Source organism: Dreissena polymorpha, chromosome 1, assembly GCF_020536995.1.
Source record: "Dreissena polymorpha isolate Duluth1 chromosome 1, UMN_Dpol_1.0, whole genome shotgun sequence".
In the NCBI taxonomy this organism is placed as follows: Eukaryota; Metazoa; Mollusca; class Bivalvia; order Myida; family Dreissenidae; genus Dreissena; species Dreissena polymorpha.
This window is the reverse complement of record NC_068355.1, coordinates 171,838,381-171,857,310: the sequence shown is the minus strand read 5'-3', so window position 1 is coordinate 171,857,310 and position 18,930 is coordinate 171,838,381. Positions and strand designations below refer to the sequence as shown.

At 41.3% G+C, this 18,930-nt stretch overlaps 1 protein-coding gene across 1 annotated transcript in view; it reads left to right on the top strand.

Annotated features, from left to right (window-relative positions):
• The window catches only part of LOC127861130 (inositol 1,4,5-trisphosphate receptor type 1-like), a 169,175-nt gene that overhangs the window by 64,015 nt on the left and 86,230 nt on the right, over positions 1 to 18,930 (top strand). The window contains 6 exon segments of the mRNA XM_052399507.1: positions 6,496 to 6,615; positions 7,155 to 7,361; positions 9,864 to 9,959; positions 10,957 to 11,112; positions 11,626 to 11,773; positions 14,234 to 14,381. Of these exon segments, the coding sequence (XP_052255467.1) occupies positions 6,496 to 6,615; positions 7,155 to 7,361; positions 9,864 to 9,959; positions 10,957 to 11,112; positions 11,626 to 11,773; positions 14,234 to 14,381 (875 nt within the window).

Below are 18,930 nucleotides of genomic sequence, written 5' to 3'. Positions count from 1 at the left end.
ATCCAGAAATCTTCAAGTGCCGGAATTCGGCCACCTCTCCTACTGAAAACAGATTCAGGTTAAACATAGTACAATGTAACCTAACGGGAAATCAAGAACCGTAACTCATCTTACTTTTCTGGAGACACACCGTGCAAATCGCCATTTTATATCGGCTTTAAATTTTGACTTTTAGTTCAATTCTGGGTGTTGGAATTGGGTTTCAAATTGATGAATTGTATAATTTATTGTTTCTGCTTCATTCAGAAATCTTTTCTTGTATTATTTTGTTGATAATTCATTGTTTTTAAGACACTTTTTGCCGGGTTTTTCCATGTGCTCATGATTTGAGCACGAGGATTTGGTGATTTTTGTCAACAAGTTATTGACAATTTTGTAAATTGTAAATACTTTGTTTAACTGATTATTTCAGTTTTTTTTGTTCTTTTTACATTGTTTCCTTACGCGGATTCTCTTCTTGTTCTACTTTCAGAATAAGAATGGGTTTACAAACTAGCGATTCGTGTGGGCACATTAATGCTTCGTGGGATTTGTCATGCACTAATTGTTCCTTTGAACATAAATAATCTGTGTGTAGTGCGTGAGACGATGCGACGTGGCAGAAAGCAATCTGTCGCAGAACGTTTTCTAAGCAGAAAACATGCAGATGAACCTTCATCAGATGAGAAAATTCCCGGTGACTTTACAGCAGATGTCAGATGATCAATTGCAGCATCAGTCACCGCGAATAACTTTAATTGTTTTCTGCTTTGCTGGGTATTTTGTTCCTGCTCATGTACATGAGCATGTACTTATCGTGATCTTCATCAATAGGTAATTGAGAAGATTTGTACTGTGTAAATTTTCTTCACATGTGTTACAAGATGGTGCATAGTGTGTTCTTCTAATACATTGACAGAATGTTTATCACTTGCCATTGTGTGCAATAATGATTTTACTTTCCATATGACAATCTAAATTATGGTCATTTGAATTTTCATCTGTTTTGAATTAAACTTTGTTTAATTTACGATCTTCGGCAGACGTATTATAGGTTATAGGTACTTTTGACTTTCTCTTTTATAATAATAATAATAAGAGAATGTTAATTATTTTCATTATGGGCAAATAACGATTTTATGAACGGTATGATAATCTGGTCTGTGACCAGTTTATTGTTGAATATGTTTTGCTCTTGTCTTTCATATAATCGACTACATGATGGTCGCAGATACAAGAGTGGATTAATACCCGTTGACTTTGAAGACCACAGATGACATATTGCAGCATCAGTCACCGGGTATCAGGCAAGATGGCGATCGTACTTTACCATAGGAAAGTCAATCAACATCAGACCATATGGCGACAACCGTCAGTCGGTCTTTGCCTGATGGCATTGGTCAAGGACATCGACCAATGCCAGACCAATTGGCATCCGCCATACGGTCATTATCCGGTGACAACGCTATTCATGTCATGACCGGTACGTCACAGGGTACCATACCAGTCAACGGGGACTAGTCCGGGCAACGACCGGTCATCGGGGACTGGTCTGACCAACCTGTCACCGGTCCGACCAACCGGTCACCAGTCAATGGAGACCGGTCCGGTCGCCGGTCCGACCCACGGATCACTTGTCAACGGAGACCGGTCCGACCCATCGGTCACCGATCAACAGAGACCGGTCAGGTCACCGGTCTGACCCACCGGTCACCGGTTCAACCCACCGGTCACCGGTTCAACCCACCAGTCAACGGAGAGCGGTCCGGTCATCGGTCCGACCCACCGGTCATCTGTTACTGATGACCGGTCCGATTCACCGGTCACCGGTCATCTGTTACTGATGTCCAGTCACTGGTCAGTACTACCGGTCACTGGTCAATACTACCGACCAGTCACCGGACACTGGTCAACATGCACCGATCATTAACCGGTCAACAGTTGCTAGTCACCGGTCAACGATCAGAAACAGACGTTCTTCTTCATCGGATTATTCAACTTCTTCGTCGTCTAATGCACATTCGTTGTCGACTAGTTCAGATTATAGAGGTAGACGTCGGACACGCTCTTATTCATTGAGCAGTCCTCATTCCTGTCATCGTTATGATCAATATCCATCATCTCGATCATCACGGAAACGATACTCGAGAATACGTCATTCGTAGCCATTCTAGCTCTCAGCGTCTCAGCCGTTCTTGATCTCGGCATCACAGGAATAAAGGTCGAAGACAAGCTTCACTGAAGCATTGTCGTTCCAACTTTTATGACCGGTAACATTTCTATCCTATTTCTGATTGTAATGTCTCCTTACCCTATGCACCAGTTCCCAGTGTGATGTCAACACATGTTGCATTGACTGATCCGATTTTACAGCCCTTCAATTCTGGTGTTCATCTCACCACAACGGCTGTTTTGTCTGCACCGAGGGTATCTACTACTATTCCTTGTCGGAAAACCCCGGCTGCTACTCCGTATTTGCGTGACACATGGGGTCAAGATTTTTTTGGACAATATGTACCTGTCACTTCTGATAATTCACTGTCTATTTCTGGTTTTAATTATCAGTGTGTCGACTTTGCGGATCGTCGTTCTTCTTACCAGAGAATCATCATTTGGTGCAGGATAATCCTCCTATCATTCCTACCACTGACTACGGTCGAGAATTGGCAGCATCAGTCAACGGGTATAGGGCAAGATGGAGATTATACTATGCTAACTTCTTTAGACAATAGAGGTAGACGTCGTACACGATCTCCTTTATCGCGTAGCCCTCATTGACGGCGTCGATATGATCGATACCGATCATCTCCAGACTCTAGGAGACGTTACTCAACGAGACGTCGTTCCCATCGCAGCGGATCTGTTTCTCGGCATTGCAGGGATAAAGCTCGTCATCATGCTTCACGTAGACAGTCTCGCTCTGACTACTGGTATCCTACACATTACTATCCTGTCTCGGATTGTTATGTTGCGGTACCCTATGTACCAGATCCAGTTTCCAGTTTAACATTAACAAATGTTGCTATGACTGGTACTACTTCGCAGACTGGTCTGGTGTCTGTCTCACCACTACAGATACTTACTCTGCACCAGGGGTATCAGCTAGGTTACCTATTCGGGTACCTCGTGCTCCGGCACCGTCGAATCCGGACACGTCATGGCTTCACGATTCGTCTGGGCAATTCGTACCGGTCAATCCTGATAATTTACCGTCTTCTTACAGTTTTAATTATCAGGGGGTTGATTTGGTGGATGGTCATTCATCATTACCAGATACTCGCAATCTGGTGCATGATACTAGGCCTAGTATTTCCAATTCTGTTTCCGCTGATTCTTTGCACACTGCTGGTGTTGTAGACAATGAGGCCGATTCAGAGACAGATTCCAATGATGACACGGATCAAATATTGTCATCAATTAATCGGATCTATGATATGATATTTCAAAATCTTGGTGAATATTATTGCCCAAGACCTGCGGAGATGTCTACTAATTTGACGATCTCTATCACGAAAAAATAGTCCGTACATTTGATCCCAATAGGCTTTCTAAGGATGCTTCTTGCATTGATACACGCCTTCCTTTTGGTTCTACTGTTTTATCAGTATTTCAATCGTTGGAATCAGCTAATAAGACCATTCCAAACGAGGAGAACTGTGGAAAGTGAAAAAGGATTTATCTAATCCTAAGCATAATGAACGGACTTGAAGCTACAAACCTCTCAGCTTGTTGGAAATGGTCTCCGGACAATCTGTTATCGCAGATTCCAATTCTTATGGAGTTAATACCAAGACTTGTGTGATGGTGTCAACAGACAACACATCAGTTGTGACTTACATTCAGGCACAGGGGGGAACACATTCTCACTCCCTGTATCTGGAAACTAAGGAATTACTTGTTCTTGCAAGACGTTCAACATTTTTCTTCTAGCATAATATATGCCAGGTCGTTTCAACGCCCTGGCGGATTGTTGTCTCGCAAACACCAATTACTTCCATTGGAGTGGACACTTCATCAGGAAGGACCAATCAGATTTTTCTCATGTTTGGTTATCCTATGGTCGACCTGTTTGCAACCAGACACAATCACAGACTCCCTCTGTATGTGAGTCCGGTTTACGATCCAGCAGCGTGTTCAGTAGACGTGATTTTGTTCAATTGGGACCAACTGGACGCTTACGCTTATCTTTCATTCTGATTCTCCAAATATTGGCGAAAATCAGGGTGAGTTTGTGTAGCATAATCCTGATCGCCCCTTGGTTGCCCAGGAGATCGTGGTTCAATGATCTTCTCAGTCTTCTGTACGATTATCCCAGGACACTTCCTCACAGATCAGATCTTCTGTCTCAAGAGGCAGACTTCATGCGGATCCAGCAATGTTCCAATTACACGTCTGGCAGTTATCAAGCAACCTCTGTAGAAGAAACGCTTTTCTGTCAGGGCTTCAACCCTCGTTGCTTCTGCAAGGAGAAAGTCCACTAGAGCAGTCTATGATGCTCGATGTAAACTCTTCTCTTATTGGTGTTTTTGAGGGAAAATTGATCCCCTCAATCCTTCTGCTAGATGCATAGCGGATTTTCTCAGCTATCTTTTTGATAATCAGATATTTTCTCTTAGCTACATCAAAAGATATAGATCTATGATTTCGCATACATTGGCATTTACTAAATCATCACAAGTATATGCTGATCCAGCGATTTCGGAACTGATTCGATCTATGAAACGTCCTGTTTCTCGTACACTTGCGCCTAAATGGGATTTGGCTTGTGTTCTTGATTCTCTAGATCAAGCTTCTTTACAGTTTCTATCTTGGATGACAGTTTTCCTTCTTACTATGTCTTCTGCCAAAAGGAAAAGTGAAATTCATGCATTGTCTATTGAGGATGGTCATCTCATTTTGATTCCTCAGATGGATCTGTAACTTTGTTATATCAGCCAGGATTCCTTGCTAAATATCAACTTATCTCTATGGCTTCTAACCCTTCAAAGTTCCAAGTCTTTCTAATACTTGTGGACATGAAGATGATGATAGACTTCTTTGCCCAGTCAGGGCGTTAAAATTCTATCTAAAAAGAGTAAAGTCTATTCGAGGTTCTCGTAAGATACTTTTCATTCCGTTAAAAGGGGGAGATGTGTCTGCGGCTTCGATTTCTCATTGGGAAGCCTCGACTATTAAGAAGGCGTATTCATCTCTCTCATTTAGGGATTTATCCCTATTTAAATCAGACCACATGAATTAAGAGCTCATTCGGCTTTGTGGACGTATATTTATAATGTTCCACTTTCTGAAGTGCTTCAAGGTGCTTTCTGGAGGAATCCGACCACCTTTTCCTCATTCTATCTTCGTTCTCTTGAGTGTCAACAGGACAATCTATACATGTTGGGTCCTCTTGTGGTTGCTCAAACGGTAGTTTCTTCCATGGCGTAAATGTACTGGTCCTATTCAGAAACTAAGTACAATTCTGTACTAACGTAGATGGTATGAGGACACATTTCTACTATCTCTGGCTGAAAAACCTGATTATGGGTTTTTGTTGTGATGGGAAAATATAACGAGAACCTCCCGCCACAGCTACAAAATCAGTTAGGGATAGCAGGTATGTATTTATGACATTAAAACAATTTAAAAAATAAATAAAATTCATTTAAATTATTTAATACTTACCTGCTATCGGAAAGTCCCACCTCCCAACCCCGCTCATCGTTTTATATTTTCATAATTGTATGAAAAGTAAGATGAGTTACGGTTCTTGATTTCTGGTTAGGTTACATTGTACTTTGTTTAACCTCAATCTGTTTTCAGAGAGGTGGCCGAATTCCGGCACTTGAAGATTTCTGGATAAGCTAACCCACCTAGAAAGGTATAGCTAGGAGTAGCAGGTAAGTATTTAATAATTAAAATGAATTTTATTTTAAGAAAATTTGTTTTAAATCGAAAACTGCCTATCCAAAGGTAAAGCCTTGTCATTTCTGATAATGACAGAGTGAGGCATATGTAAAACACAACCTTGAACTGTATGACGTCATATGAAATAATCAAATTATTTTGTCGGATTCGAATGAACAAGACATATTGTTGTCAATGTTATTTTAATTTATTTTGGTATGTGTGATTTGTTTATGCAATGATAGCGAAAATACACATTTTCTGGGACATGATCATCTGCGGGCGCTCTCAAATTCCGAACGAATTTTCGAGTGCCCGCAGATGATCATGCCCCCGAAAACATGTAATATCCCTATATTGTTGCTCTGTATGTTATTCATAAAAGTCTTGCTCTGGGAAAATTTGGTTAAATGCATATGCGTGTTGTCCCAGATCAAGTTTAGACGGAAAGTATCATTTTTGTGTGGACATGCTTTACGCCCAATATTCCCATAGAGGGGATACAATTCATGTATGAAGTGTCAAGATTGACTCTGTCTATGCAGAAAGCATTAAAAGTATTTCATAAGTTTTCTTTTCATTTTAATGTGTTTTCAATTTTAGATTGAATGTTTTCATTTTTCTATGTAGGTTCCTGGACTACCTGTCGGACCTGTGTGTGTCCAACAACGAGGCCATCCCCGTGACCCAGGAGCTCATCTGCAAGTGTCTGCTCAGTGAGGAGAACAAGGACATCCTCATTGAAACCAGGTACCATTGCTTTGACGCCTTTCTTCCATAAGAAGCAAAGTGAAAATGGCTTTTGCAACCAGCATAAAACCAGAACAGCCTGAGAGTAACTCGCAGTCTGTTCAGGTTTTATGCTGTTTGCTGCTCATCAGTATCTAAGGGTTGGAAATGGAGCCTTTAATTGGTAAGAAAGGTTTTACGTATCCGTGTATGTGCCCACCCCATGAAACCAGGTAATATCCCTGTCTATGCCACCTGTGTGCGTGTGTGTGTTTTTGTGTGGACATTTTGTGTCAGTCTCACAAGTGTTTCATGCATAATGAGATTTCATAATAAATTGACTAAAATGAGCATAAAATATCATATCAAGACAATGTGTGGTGTGTAAAAACTGTTCAAGGGCGCATAACTCTAGTGGCACATTTTCTTTTCACTGTTATAGGCTGGTGAAGACACAATATGAGGTGGAGATGGTGGATGATAGCCAGGCGGGCGGCCTAAGAAAGACAATCTACCCTTTTACTGTCTAGGGGAAGTAACTTTAGTGGTTCATGTTGCAGGCTTGTGAAGACACAATTTGAGGTGGAGATGGTGGATGATAGCCAGGAGGGCGGCCTTGGGGAGAAAATCTACTCCAATGACGAGGAGGAGGATGTTGTTGTGATCTGGAAGGACGTGGACGGCTCCAGTGTCCAGGTGGAGTTGCGGGCCCTTGCTGAGGACTCGGATACGGACACCAAGGACAAGGCTGTCCTCGACTACTACAGGTAATTACCAGAGATTTCTCAGCTGACAGTTTTTAGCTCAACGGGCTCATTAAGGCACATTTATATCTGAGTTCGAAAATTATTGCAGTTTGTTGAAAAACATGGCCTCCAGGGGGCAGAGAAGTTTCCGTTTTATGGCTTTAGTAAAACCTTGTTAACACTTTAGATGTCAAATTTATTGTCTAATCTACTTGGAACATAGACAGAACATGTGTTCTTATGAGAGCTCAAAAGTGCAAAAATGGTTCACTTTGTTAAAAAAAAACAACATGTCCCCCAGAAGGTGGAGCTGTTTTCCTTTTATGGCTTTAATGAAACCTTGTAAAAAGAAGTCAAATTTTTGGTCCAACCTTCATGAATCTTGGTCAGGAAGATCAGTTTGTATGATATCTCAGATGAATTAAAAAAAATGGTGCCAGTCTGTTGAAAAACATGGCCGCCAGAGGGCGGGCAGCTTTTCTAATATGGCTATAGTAAAACCTTGTTAAAACTCCAGAAGTCAAATTTTTAGTCCAATCTTTGTTTTAATGATATATGTGCAGAGTTTTTAAATGTTTACAGTCCGTTGAAAACCATGGCCACCAAGGGACAGGGCAGTTTTTATGCCCCCGAAGGAGGGGCATATAGTGATCCGACTGTCCGTCCGTCTGTCAGTCTGTCCGTCTTTCCGTCACACTATGCGTTTAGGTTTCGAAAAATGCTCATAACTTCTATGTCCCTTGAGATATAACCTTCATATTTGGTATGCATGTGTATATGGACAAGGCTTTTCCATACGCACACTTTTTTTTCACCTGTGACCTTTACCTTGAACTTAGGGTCCGCGTTTAGGTTTCAAGATCTGCGTTTAGGTTTTGAAAAATGCTCATAACTTCTATGTCCCTTGAGATATAACCTTCATATTTGATATGCATGTGTATATGGACAAGGCCTTTCCATACACACATAAAGTTTTACCCCTGTGACCATCACCTTGAACTTGGGGTCCGCGTTTAGGTTTCGAAATCTGCGTTTAGGTTTCGAAAAATGCTCATAACTTCTATGTCCCTTAAGATATAACCTTCATATTTGGTTTGCATGTGTATATGGACAAGGCCTTTCCATACGCACACCATTTTTTACCCCTGTGACCTTCACCTTGAACTTAGGGTCCGCGTTTAGGTTTCGAAAAATGCTCATAACTTCTATGTCCCTTGAGATATAACCTCCATATTTGATATGCATGTGTATATGGACAAGGCCTTTCCATACGCACATAAATTTTTACCCCTGTGACCTTCACCTTGAACTTAGGGTCCGCGTTAAGGCTTTGAAATTGCGTTTAGGTTTCAAAAAATGCTTATAACTTCTATGTCCCTTGAGATATAGCCTTCATATTTGGTATGCATGTGTATATGGGCAAGGCCTTTCAATGCACACCAAATTTTTACCCCTATGACCTTGACCTTGAATTTAGGGTCCATGTTTAGGTTTCAAAATCTGCGCTAAGGTTTTGAAAAATGCTCATAACTTCTATCAAAGCGTTTATAGGGGGCATATGTCATCATATGGTGACAGCTCTTGTTTTTATATGGTTACAGTAAAACCTTATTAACTCTTTAGAAGTCACATTTACAGGCCATCTTCACGAAACATGTTCAGATCATTTGTTCTAATGAAACTCAGCCGAATTTATAAAATTGTTCAGGTTCCTTGAAAGACATTGCCCTTTTAGGTCAGGACAGTTTTCCTTATGTGGCTATAATGAAACCTTGCTAATGCCCTAATGGCCATATTTATCCGACAATCCTTATGAAACTTGGTCAGAACATTTGTCCCAATGAAATCTCTACTGAGATTGAAACTTGGTCATGTTAGCTCAAAAACTAGGTCAAATAAAAGAAAAACATGTAAAAACTTCAAAAGTCATTTTTTGTCCAATTAGTTATGAATCCGATAAGAACATTTGTTCCAACGATATCTCAGTCGAGTTCAAACAGAAAATTGGTCTGGAATTAAAATATTTATGTTTCATAAAGTGCTTTCATTATTTTGAACTCCTTTACGGAATAGTTTTGATCCTTCAAGTCTGAGGTGTCCTTAAGGCCCATGGCCTTCTTGTGTTTTTTAGCGCAGCTGTTTTTGGAGAAAACCCGAGGTATTGTCATAGCCAGCTCATCTTCCGACGTCCGCGTTGTGCTAAAACCTTTACATTTTGTTAAGGTTTTGAACATTGGCTCTTAAATCAAAGTGCTTCAACCTACAACTTTGAAACTTCACATGTAGCTGCACCTTGATGAGTTCTACATGCCACACCCATTTTTGGGTCACTAGGTCAAAGGTCAAGGTCACTGTGACCTCTAAAAAAATAATAAATAAGCTTCATTTATTAAAATTTGCACCCGCAGCAGAGCGTGGCATTCGTTATGCGGTGCTCTTGTTTTAATAAGATATCAGCCAATCACCTTGAAGATCTATGTTAAATGAATAATATTAGCTATTCATTACAGTATATGCTTTCAGACATCAGTTGAATCTGTTTTCTGATATGTGTCTGGGCCGCCAGTACCTGGCCATCAACAATCTGTCAGTCGACCTTGACATCAACCTTATCCTCAGGTATGAATGCATATGGAAGTTACAGTGCACCAATTGTATCCCTCTCCCACTTTGAAGCAAATTAAAAACGGCTATGTGCAAACAGCATAAAACCAAAACAGCCTGTGAGGAACTCGCAGTCTGTTCAGGTGTTACGCTGTTTGCTACTCATCAGTATCTAAGGGTTGGAAATGAAGCCTTTTAAATTTGGATCTAGGAAGAAATGTGTTTAATTAAATGTAACGTTCTAAGGGACTACAAATGCGTTGAAATACGTATCTAAGTGGTAAAGGGCTATATCAACCATTATTGCTTTGTTCAGGATGTTTACTATACTGTGTTGCTTGATAGCAACTCACTGAATCTGAATTCTGAATTCCAACCAACACTTCTATTGTTGCTTGTGATTTTTTAAATTGTCCAGCTGTTTAGTGATACCTGTTTAGACTTACCAGACAGCTATCATCTGTAAGGTTTGTTTTTCTCAAATTGTATTTTAAATATAACATGATATTGCATCTTTTTTGTGAATGTGACATTGTTTAAGATAATATTATTTATTTTTTACAAAATGTATGCAAGTATGCATTTCATATTAACTAAGTGAATAAAAGAATAGACATAACCACTTCATGTAAATTTCTCAGTTTTTTTGCATACCTTAATTTAAATTTAATTTTTTTATGTTACACAATTCTGTTTGTCAATCACAAACGTAGTTTGTGAGTTGCAGAAGTCCACTTTCATTAGTATTTTGCCTGTGAACTTAGCCCATGTTGCAATTAAAGATATTATAAGTTTGTAGAGGGAACTTGTACATTTTATAAGCAATTAAAGTGAAACTCAAATAAGTTACTACCATGAAGTGAACAAGTGCGAGACACAATTTCATATGCAATGAAACGCTAATCCCTCTGTTATGTGCCCTTGAACTTTGCCATGCGCAAATGCATGTGACAAATTAATAGTCGAGTCAGTGAAAAAGTTCTTTTTGTATTAAATTGTCCGTTGATTGCAGGTGCATGTCAGATGAGACCCTCCCATTTGACCTGCGGGCCTCGTTCTGTCGGCTGATGTTACACATGCACGTGGACCGGGAGCCTCAGGAGACCGTGAAGCCAGTCAAGTACGCCCGTCTTTGGAAGGAGATACCGGCACAGATATCCATTGATGAGTGAGTACACCTGTCTCCGGCTCCATTGTAAAACTTGTGAATTTTTTATATATATATATATATTTTTTTTTTATATATATAGTCTTTATTAACCTCGTCCATAGGTATGTGCAGGTCGAGGCCATCCTGCTCCATACCTTACAAAAGATTGTGTTAGTAGCTCAAGATTAATATATATAGATATACATATACATAAACATTGCAAAAAAAAAATACCACACAGTTTAACTATCACAAAACTGTTAACAGGATTAAGGGTTGTGACTTTTCCTTCATTCAGCCCATTAAACAATTTCTTTTTTAACTTTGCTGGATCTATATACAAATGAAGAGCTTAGTTGAAACTTGCAAGGGGGGGAAGGTATATACAAATGAAGAGTTTAGTTGAAACTTGCAAGGGGTGGGGGGAAGGTATATACAAATGAAGAGTTTAGTTGAAACTTGCAAAGGGGAGGGAAGGTATTTTGATCCCCTGAGGTGATTCTTAAATTACATCCCTGATTCTGTTTACAGCTATGAGTCCAACATCGGTCGTGACCCCGACAAAGAGAAGGTGAAGGAAGACTTCCAGGAGACGATACAGTTTGTGGAGAAGTACCTCGAGGACGTCAGTGAGGACGGATCGTTTGCAGACAAGGAACAGAACAAACTCACTTTCCAGGTCCAGATATAACTTCATTTTTAAAGGGGAAAATTAAGATTAGATTGAAAATTTTAAATTATGTGATAAGCTTACATTCATCAAGCATATAGACCAGGTCATCATGTAACGCGGCATGATTTGAACGTCATTTTAAATTGGAAACATAAAGATTAGATTGAACATTTAAGTTTTTGTAATTTAATGTGTAAAAATGTGGTAGCAAGATACTGTTAACTGATCAAATATAGAAAAATTCTCAAATTAAAATTACAATACAAAAGGCCATAGGTGATTTAATTATTAATGCCACACACCTTGCCTCTGACTTCGAAATAAAATACATGTTAATCAATACACATAGCAATTTGAAAGTGTGCAAAATTGTAATTAAATCTTTAGCCTACTTAGCAAATAATTTATTATTTTTCAAACAGTACCACTTTTAAAACCGAAAGTAGGATTTCTACACGTAAACGCCATTCATTTCGACAAACGCTATTGTTTTTAAGTTTTAAAGCTAAAAAAATACGGATTTCTACCTTGTTACCACCAGATATATTTTAATTGGCATAGATAAAATTTAATCTATAGCCTAGTTAGCAAGTAATGTATTATTTTTATTCTCCCCCAAAATTTATTTTCGGGGGAGCATATAGTCGCCGCTTTGTCTGTCCTTCTGTGTGTCCGTCCGTCCGTCCTTGCACAATTTTTGTCCGGGCTATTTCTCAGCAACTAATGGCCGGAATTCAATGAAACTTTGTGGGAAGCTTCACTACCAAGAGGAGATGTGCATAATATCAGCGGGTTCTGGTCGGATGATTTTTCACAGAGTTATGGCCCTTTGAAATTTTCCATGAACTGTACATATAGTGCAATTCTTGTTCGGGCTATTTCTCAGCAACTAATGACTGGAATTCAACGAAACTTTATGGGAAGCTTTACTACCAAGAGGAGATGTGCATATTATCAGTGGGTTCTGGTCGGATGATTTTTCACAGAGTTATGGCCTTTTGAAATTTTCCATTAACTGTACATATAGTGCAATTCTTGTCCAGGCTATTTCTCAGCAACTAATGACTGGAATTCAATGAGACTTTATGGGAAGCTTCACTACCAAGAGGAGATGTGCATATTATCCGCGGGTTCTTGTCGGATGATTTTTCACAGAGTTATGGCCCTTTGAAATTTTCCATTAACTGTACATATAGTGCAATTCTTGTCCTGGCTATTTCTCAGCAACTAATGACCGGAATTCAATGAGACTTTATGGGAAGCTTCACTACTAAGAGGAGATGTGCATATTATCAGGGGGTTCTGGTCGGATGATTTTTTACAGAGTTATGACCCTTTGAAATTTTCTATAAAAAAATTCTTGTCCCTCCAACTACTGTGCCTTCAAGACGTTTCCTTTTATTTGAATATATAGTGCAATATTGTGACAAAAAAAAACTTTGGGGAGCATCACCCATCTCTGACGGTTTCTTGTTCAAACAGTAACGCTTTTAAAACCAAAAGTAGAATTTCTAGACGTATACGTCCATTTGGACAAACACGATTATTTTTAAGTTTTAAAGCGCTAAAAGACAGATTTAATACCTTAAAATATGTTTCTTATTTATACTTAAATTTACCATTCCAAATAAGTTGTGTGGCTTTAAGTGTTTTGTTTAGAAAGAAATTTCAGCAGTTGTAGCTCACGTGAGCAAAATGTGCTCATTGTGAGCTTTTGTGATCACTTTTTGTCCATCATGCATTTGAAGTTGTGATAAGTCGACATTTACCTTCTGAAGGGTCACATTTATTGCCTAATTACCTTCTGAAGGGTCGCATTTATTGTCCAATCTTCATTAAACTTACTCACATAATTTTATGCCCCCAAAGATGGGCATATAGTGATCGGACCGTCTGTCTGTCTTTCCGTGACACTTTTAGGTTTCGCATTTAGGTTTCGAAAAATGCTCATTACTTTTATGTCGCTTCAGATAGCAACTTATTGTTTGACATGCATGTGTATCTCATGGAGCTGCACATTTTGAGTGATGAAAGGTCAAGGTCATCCTTCAAGGTCAAAGGTCAAATATATGGCTTCAAAGCGGCGCAGAAGGGGGCATTGTGTTTCTGACAAACTCTTGTTTCCTAATTAGATCTTCACTGATTTATAAACTAATTTATGTGGGCTTCGAAAACAAGGTCAATTAACTTTGAGAACACTTCTATAATAAAAACATGGTTGCCAGAGGACATTGCAGATTTAATTGAGTGTTTATCTGGGAAAAGGGGGCTAAATGCATGGGCGTAAAGTGTCATCTTAACTAGAATTTGCTTATCAGTGACTTTCTTTGAACAAAATTACAATACAAGAGGAAAATGTCATCCCTGATTAGCCTGTGCAAACTGCACAGGCTAATCCTGGATGACATTTTACCCACGTTCATTAATCCTAGGTTTCTCAGAGCTTGGCTCATGATTATATTTCAGGTAGTGAACCTGGCCCGTCAGCTCATCTACTTCGGCTTCTACATGTTTCGTAACCTACTGCGTCTGACCAAGACCCTGCTCACCATACTAGACTGTGTGCCAGAGCACATGGCACACACTATGAACAGGATTCCTGTCCAGACCAACGGTAGGGTTGCTTCAGCTTGCAATCACTGGGGGGTGGGGGGGGGGGGGGGCATTTGGTTTATTTCAGCTGCGTTCTAGAAAATCTGGGCTTAATGTATGTGCATTAAATGTGGTCCCTTATTAGCCCGTGCATTCTAATCAGGGACCACACCATCCGCTTTTATAGTATTTTTCATTTAAAGGAAGTTGCTTCTTAGCAAAAATCCAGTTAAGGCGGAAAGTGTCATCCTTGATTTGCATGTGTGCAGTGTGCATGTTAGTCTGGGACAACACGTTACCCACATGCATTAAACCCTGTTTTCCCAGTGAGCGGCTCATTATACCCCCACACACGAAGTTTAGGGGGTATTTAGGATTGAGCTTGTTTGTCTCTGGGTCTGTCGGTCGGTCTGTATTAAGTGTCTGCTCTCTAATTCATGTTATTTTTATCTGATCTCCACCAAACTTGGTCAGATGTTGTATCTAGATAATTTCTAGGTCAAGTTCGAATATAGGTCATGACGGTTAAAAAACTAGGTCATCGGGTCACTTAGTGCATTTTAAACATTGAGCATGGTGTCCACTCTCTTATTCAAGTAGTTTTCATCCGATAATCACCAAACTTGGTCAGAAGTTGTATCTAGATGATGTCAAGGCCAAGTTTGAATATGGGTCATGCCGGGTCAAAAACTAGGTCACGGGGTCACTTAGTGCGTTTTAAACCTCACAATGTTGTCCGCTCTCTAATTCAAGTAGTTTTTATCCAATCTTCACCAAAATTGGTCAGAAGTTGTATCTTGATAATGTCAAGGGCAAGTTTGAATATGGGTCATGCCGGGTCAAAAACTAGGTCACGGGGTCACTTAGTGCATTTTAAACATTGAGCATGGTGTCCAACATTTTTTTGTGAAGACAACATGCAAAATATTCTGTGGCAATGCAGCATGTGGGGGTTATTCGTCAGGTCTGTGACAAAGCTCTAGTTTGAAATCTGCCCATGCAGTAATACTGCATCTTTCATGACTAATTATCTTCGTATATGTAAAGCATATTGCATTCACAAAACCAATGATGTCTGGACATTCTTCTCAATGCTACCTTTACTTATTTTTATGTCCCCCAAATCTATACTTTGGCATGCATGTGTATCTCATGGAGCTGCACATTTTGAGTGGTGAAAGGTTAAGGTCATCCTTCAAGGTCAATGGTCAAATATATTGGTCAAAATTGTCAATCGTTAACATTTGCCATAACTTTTGCAATATTGAGGATAGCAACTTCATTTTAATAGCTTAATTACCTTACCTGCTTTCATATTGCTTACTTACTCCGAAGGATCGTAATTTATTCGGAAACTTTCTGTCCAAAGAATCCCACACTTTTCATAAACCCGTCGGTCAGGTCAGAACGGTCACATAGTGCCGTGTAGCCGTGTAACCAAAACGGGATATTACCCAGAAGTCACTCTTATTCCGGATGGGTTATACAAAGGCCGACATTTTTGTTATTTACTTAATTGTTGCTTCTGTTTCCCTGGATTCTTCTGTTTAACAGAACAGAGAAGTTTTTGTATTGTGTTAAAACATTCTCCGTATATATATCCGTTTATTTCTGTATTGTTTTGTGTTTTTGTTTGTTTGTTCAAGGCAAAATATGCCTCAAACAAGTGGCTCATGTGGACACATAAGAGCAGCATGGGACAACCATGGTAGCTGCCTGTCGTGTGCCGGATGTACCCAGGATAACTGCTGCCCTTTCTGTGAGCATTGGTCTGTAGATACCTGGGCCATCAAGCGTCGACCTTTCAAGAGTCGTAGACGCAACATGCATAGTTCAGATCAAAGTAGGGAAAGTTCCATTTGTCGTGACTTTTCACCACACGATCTTGACCATATGCCATCAGGAGATGCCATGCATCGGTCCTTGCCCGGTGACGACACCGGACAAAATTTGCCCGGTCCGTTCATCGGGAACGACCAGTTGACCACTCCGGAGACTTCACCGGTCACCGGTCAACATTGACCGGTCCGGTCACCGGTCATGCTATGACTGGTGTCGTCACCGGTCAACCGGTCAATGACCGGTGACCGGTCATAGCATGACCGGTCACCAGTCCACCGGTCACCGGTCATTGACCAGTCCGGTCACCGGTCATGCTATGACCGGTCACCGGTCTGGTCACCGGTCATGTAATGACCGATCCAGTCACCGGGTACCGGTCTGTGCAACAGACCGTTCGGGTCACCGTAGATGTTGACACTACCTTGTCAGTACTCCACAAAGGTAGACGCAGCCGCGTTTCTACTGTGAGTCACAGACGTAAACGTACTGTCTGATGTTTCCGGCTACTCCTCCACCTCGGGCTCATCGTCCTATGACTCATCGTCTACTTCAACTAGCCCTCATTATTATCGGAGTGGACGTCGTTCACGCTCACCGAGTGTTTCACGGCGTAGATTGCCTCGTAAAGAGCGATCACGCCAGCGCTCTGGGAGACGTTCGATCAGGAAACATCATTCCCAGCGCCGCCGAACAGTGTCTTGGCATCGCAGGGTTAAGGGACATAGACCTTCCTCTATTAGGCGCTCTCGGACTCCTAGGTCCCCTAGTCGATCCTTCTCTGAGGAATCTATTGATACCCTTCCACGTGTGTCGGCCTCTATTTTGGCCTCAACACACACTTCAGCCGTTCCTACAACCACTGAGCATAGTTTGTATACAAACACTAGTTTGCATACATATCAGGCTCAAGGTACAGGGGTTAATCTAACCACTTCGGCTGCGTTTTCAACCCCACGGGTCTCGTCCACATTGCATAGAAGTATACCCCGGGCTGCCGCTACACCATCAAATCCCAATACTTTGTGGATCCAACAGTCGCCGGGAATCTTTGTCCCTTTTTCGACTGATCCTTTACCAGGGACCGCTGGTATTCAAAGTGAGTCTGCTGACTTGATCTCTGATAGACCTAACTCACCAGCTATATCTTTGATGGTGCCGGAAAACGATCCTCTCATGATAGAAGCGAATGAATCTAGTATTCCTACTTCTGTATCCACCGGTTTCAATCAATCCAATGCTCCGGCAGACGGTTGAGGCGGGTTCGGAGTTTAATAAGGCCGAACTTTATTATTTGGCCTCCATCAATCAGGTTTACGAACTAATGTTCAATACCTTAGATGAGGACTTCTGCCCCCGCCCTTCCTTGTCTCTCACAGGATCTGCGGTTACCGTTACAGAACAGGTAGCCCGCAGACGAGAGCCCGGCAGGATAAGTATGGCGACTTCCCGAGTGGATCTCCGCCTTCCTATTGGCTCTTCCACAATGGCTGTATTCCAGTCACTTGAGCCAGCCAATAAGCCTTCGCCATCTCCATGGAAAGCCCCTAAGGAGCTGACGGAGCCTAAACAGATGGACGGCGATAAAAGTTATAAGGCCCCGGTACCCGACCCTTCTACCGGTTTGGACCTTTCCAAACTTGTTCCTGATGCTGACATTAGTAAGCTGTCACTTACAATGCCTTCATCATCTACCCATACAGCAGTCCCTCTTTCCCTGTAGGAAAATTGGGAGCTGAGAGAACGCCGTTCCATAGGTCTGGCTAACCAGCTAGATCTCATGGCAGCCACAGCCTTAGACTTGGTTTGGGAGCTCTCTGATTCAATCCCAGAGGAGCTCCGTGCCTTGTTGATACATCTTTCACGTACTACGCAGTGTTTATCTCACAATGCTGCGTCGTCTATGTCTGAGATGTTAAGGCTTCGGAGAGACCTCATCCTCTCTTCCTTGCCCAATAATTTCCTTTTGGAAACAGGTGTCAACTCCCTTCGAACTGCTCCACTAACAGCAGATTCTCTTTTCGGAGGGAGGATACAGTCGGCACTTACTGCTGATCGTGAAGATCAGATACATGCCTCCTTAGCTAGGAGCAACTCTGGCCAGCGCCCTGTGGTTTTTAAGCGCCCTGCTTCTAAGTCCCCAGGAGCCCCACCGGCCAAGAATGCTAAAAGGGACAGTTTCCCTACTAAGCGTCCGTCTGCTCCACGTCAGCCCACAAATAGGCCTCCTTTTCAGAACAGAACATCTTCCTATCGGAAGCCTTCTGTAAACCAAAATTGGAGTAAGGGCAAACCCAATGCGGACAAGAAGTCATTTAATCCTTCTTCCGGCAAGGGTGGACCTCCAAAAGGTCAGCCCTAGGTCATACCCCTTTCTACCGCCACAACCTCCGATGCCGGAGGTACCAATCGGGGCCAGACTTATGCACTTCGCAAATCGATGGCTCCTAATAACTTCGGACACGTGGGTTCACTCTCTCTCTCACACAAGGCCTCACTTTTCAATTCGAAAAAAGGCCCCCACTCTCTCGCGTCCCAATAGATCTGGTATCTCCGCATCCACAACTTCCAGACTCCATTCTCGGACTCCTGGAAAAACAGGCGGTAGAAAGGGTTCACGATCCTTGTTCTCCAGGATTTTACAGTCGCCTTTTCCTTGTTCAAAAGAAAAGCGGCTCCTGGAGACCAGTCATAGACTTAAAAGTGTTCAACACGTTTCTAGTCAAACCTAC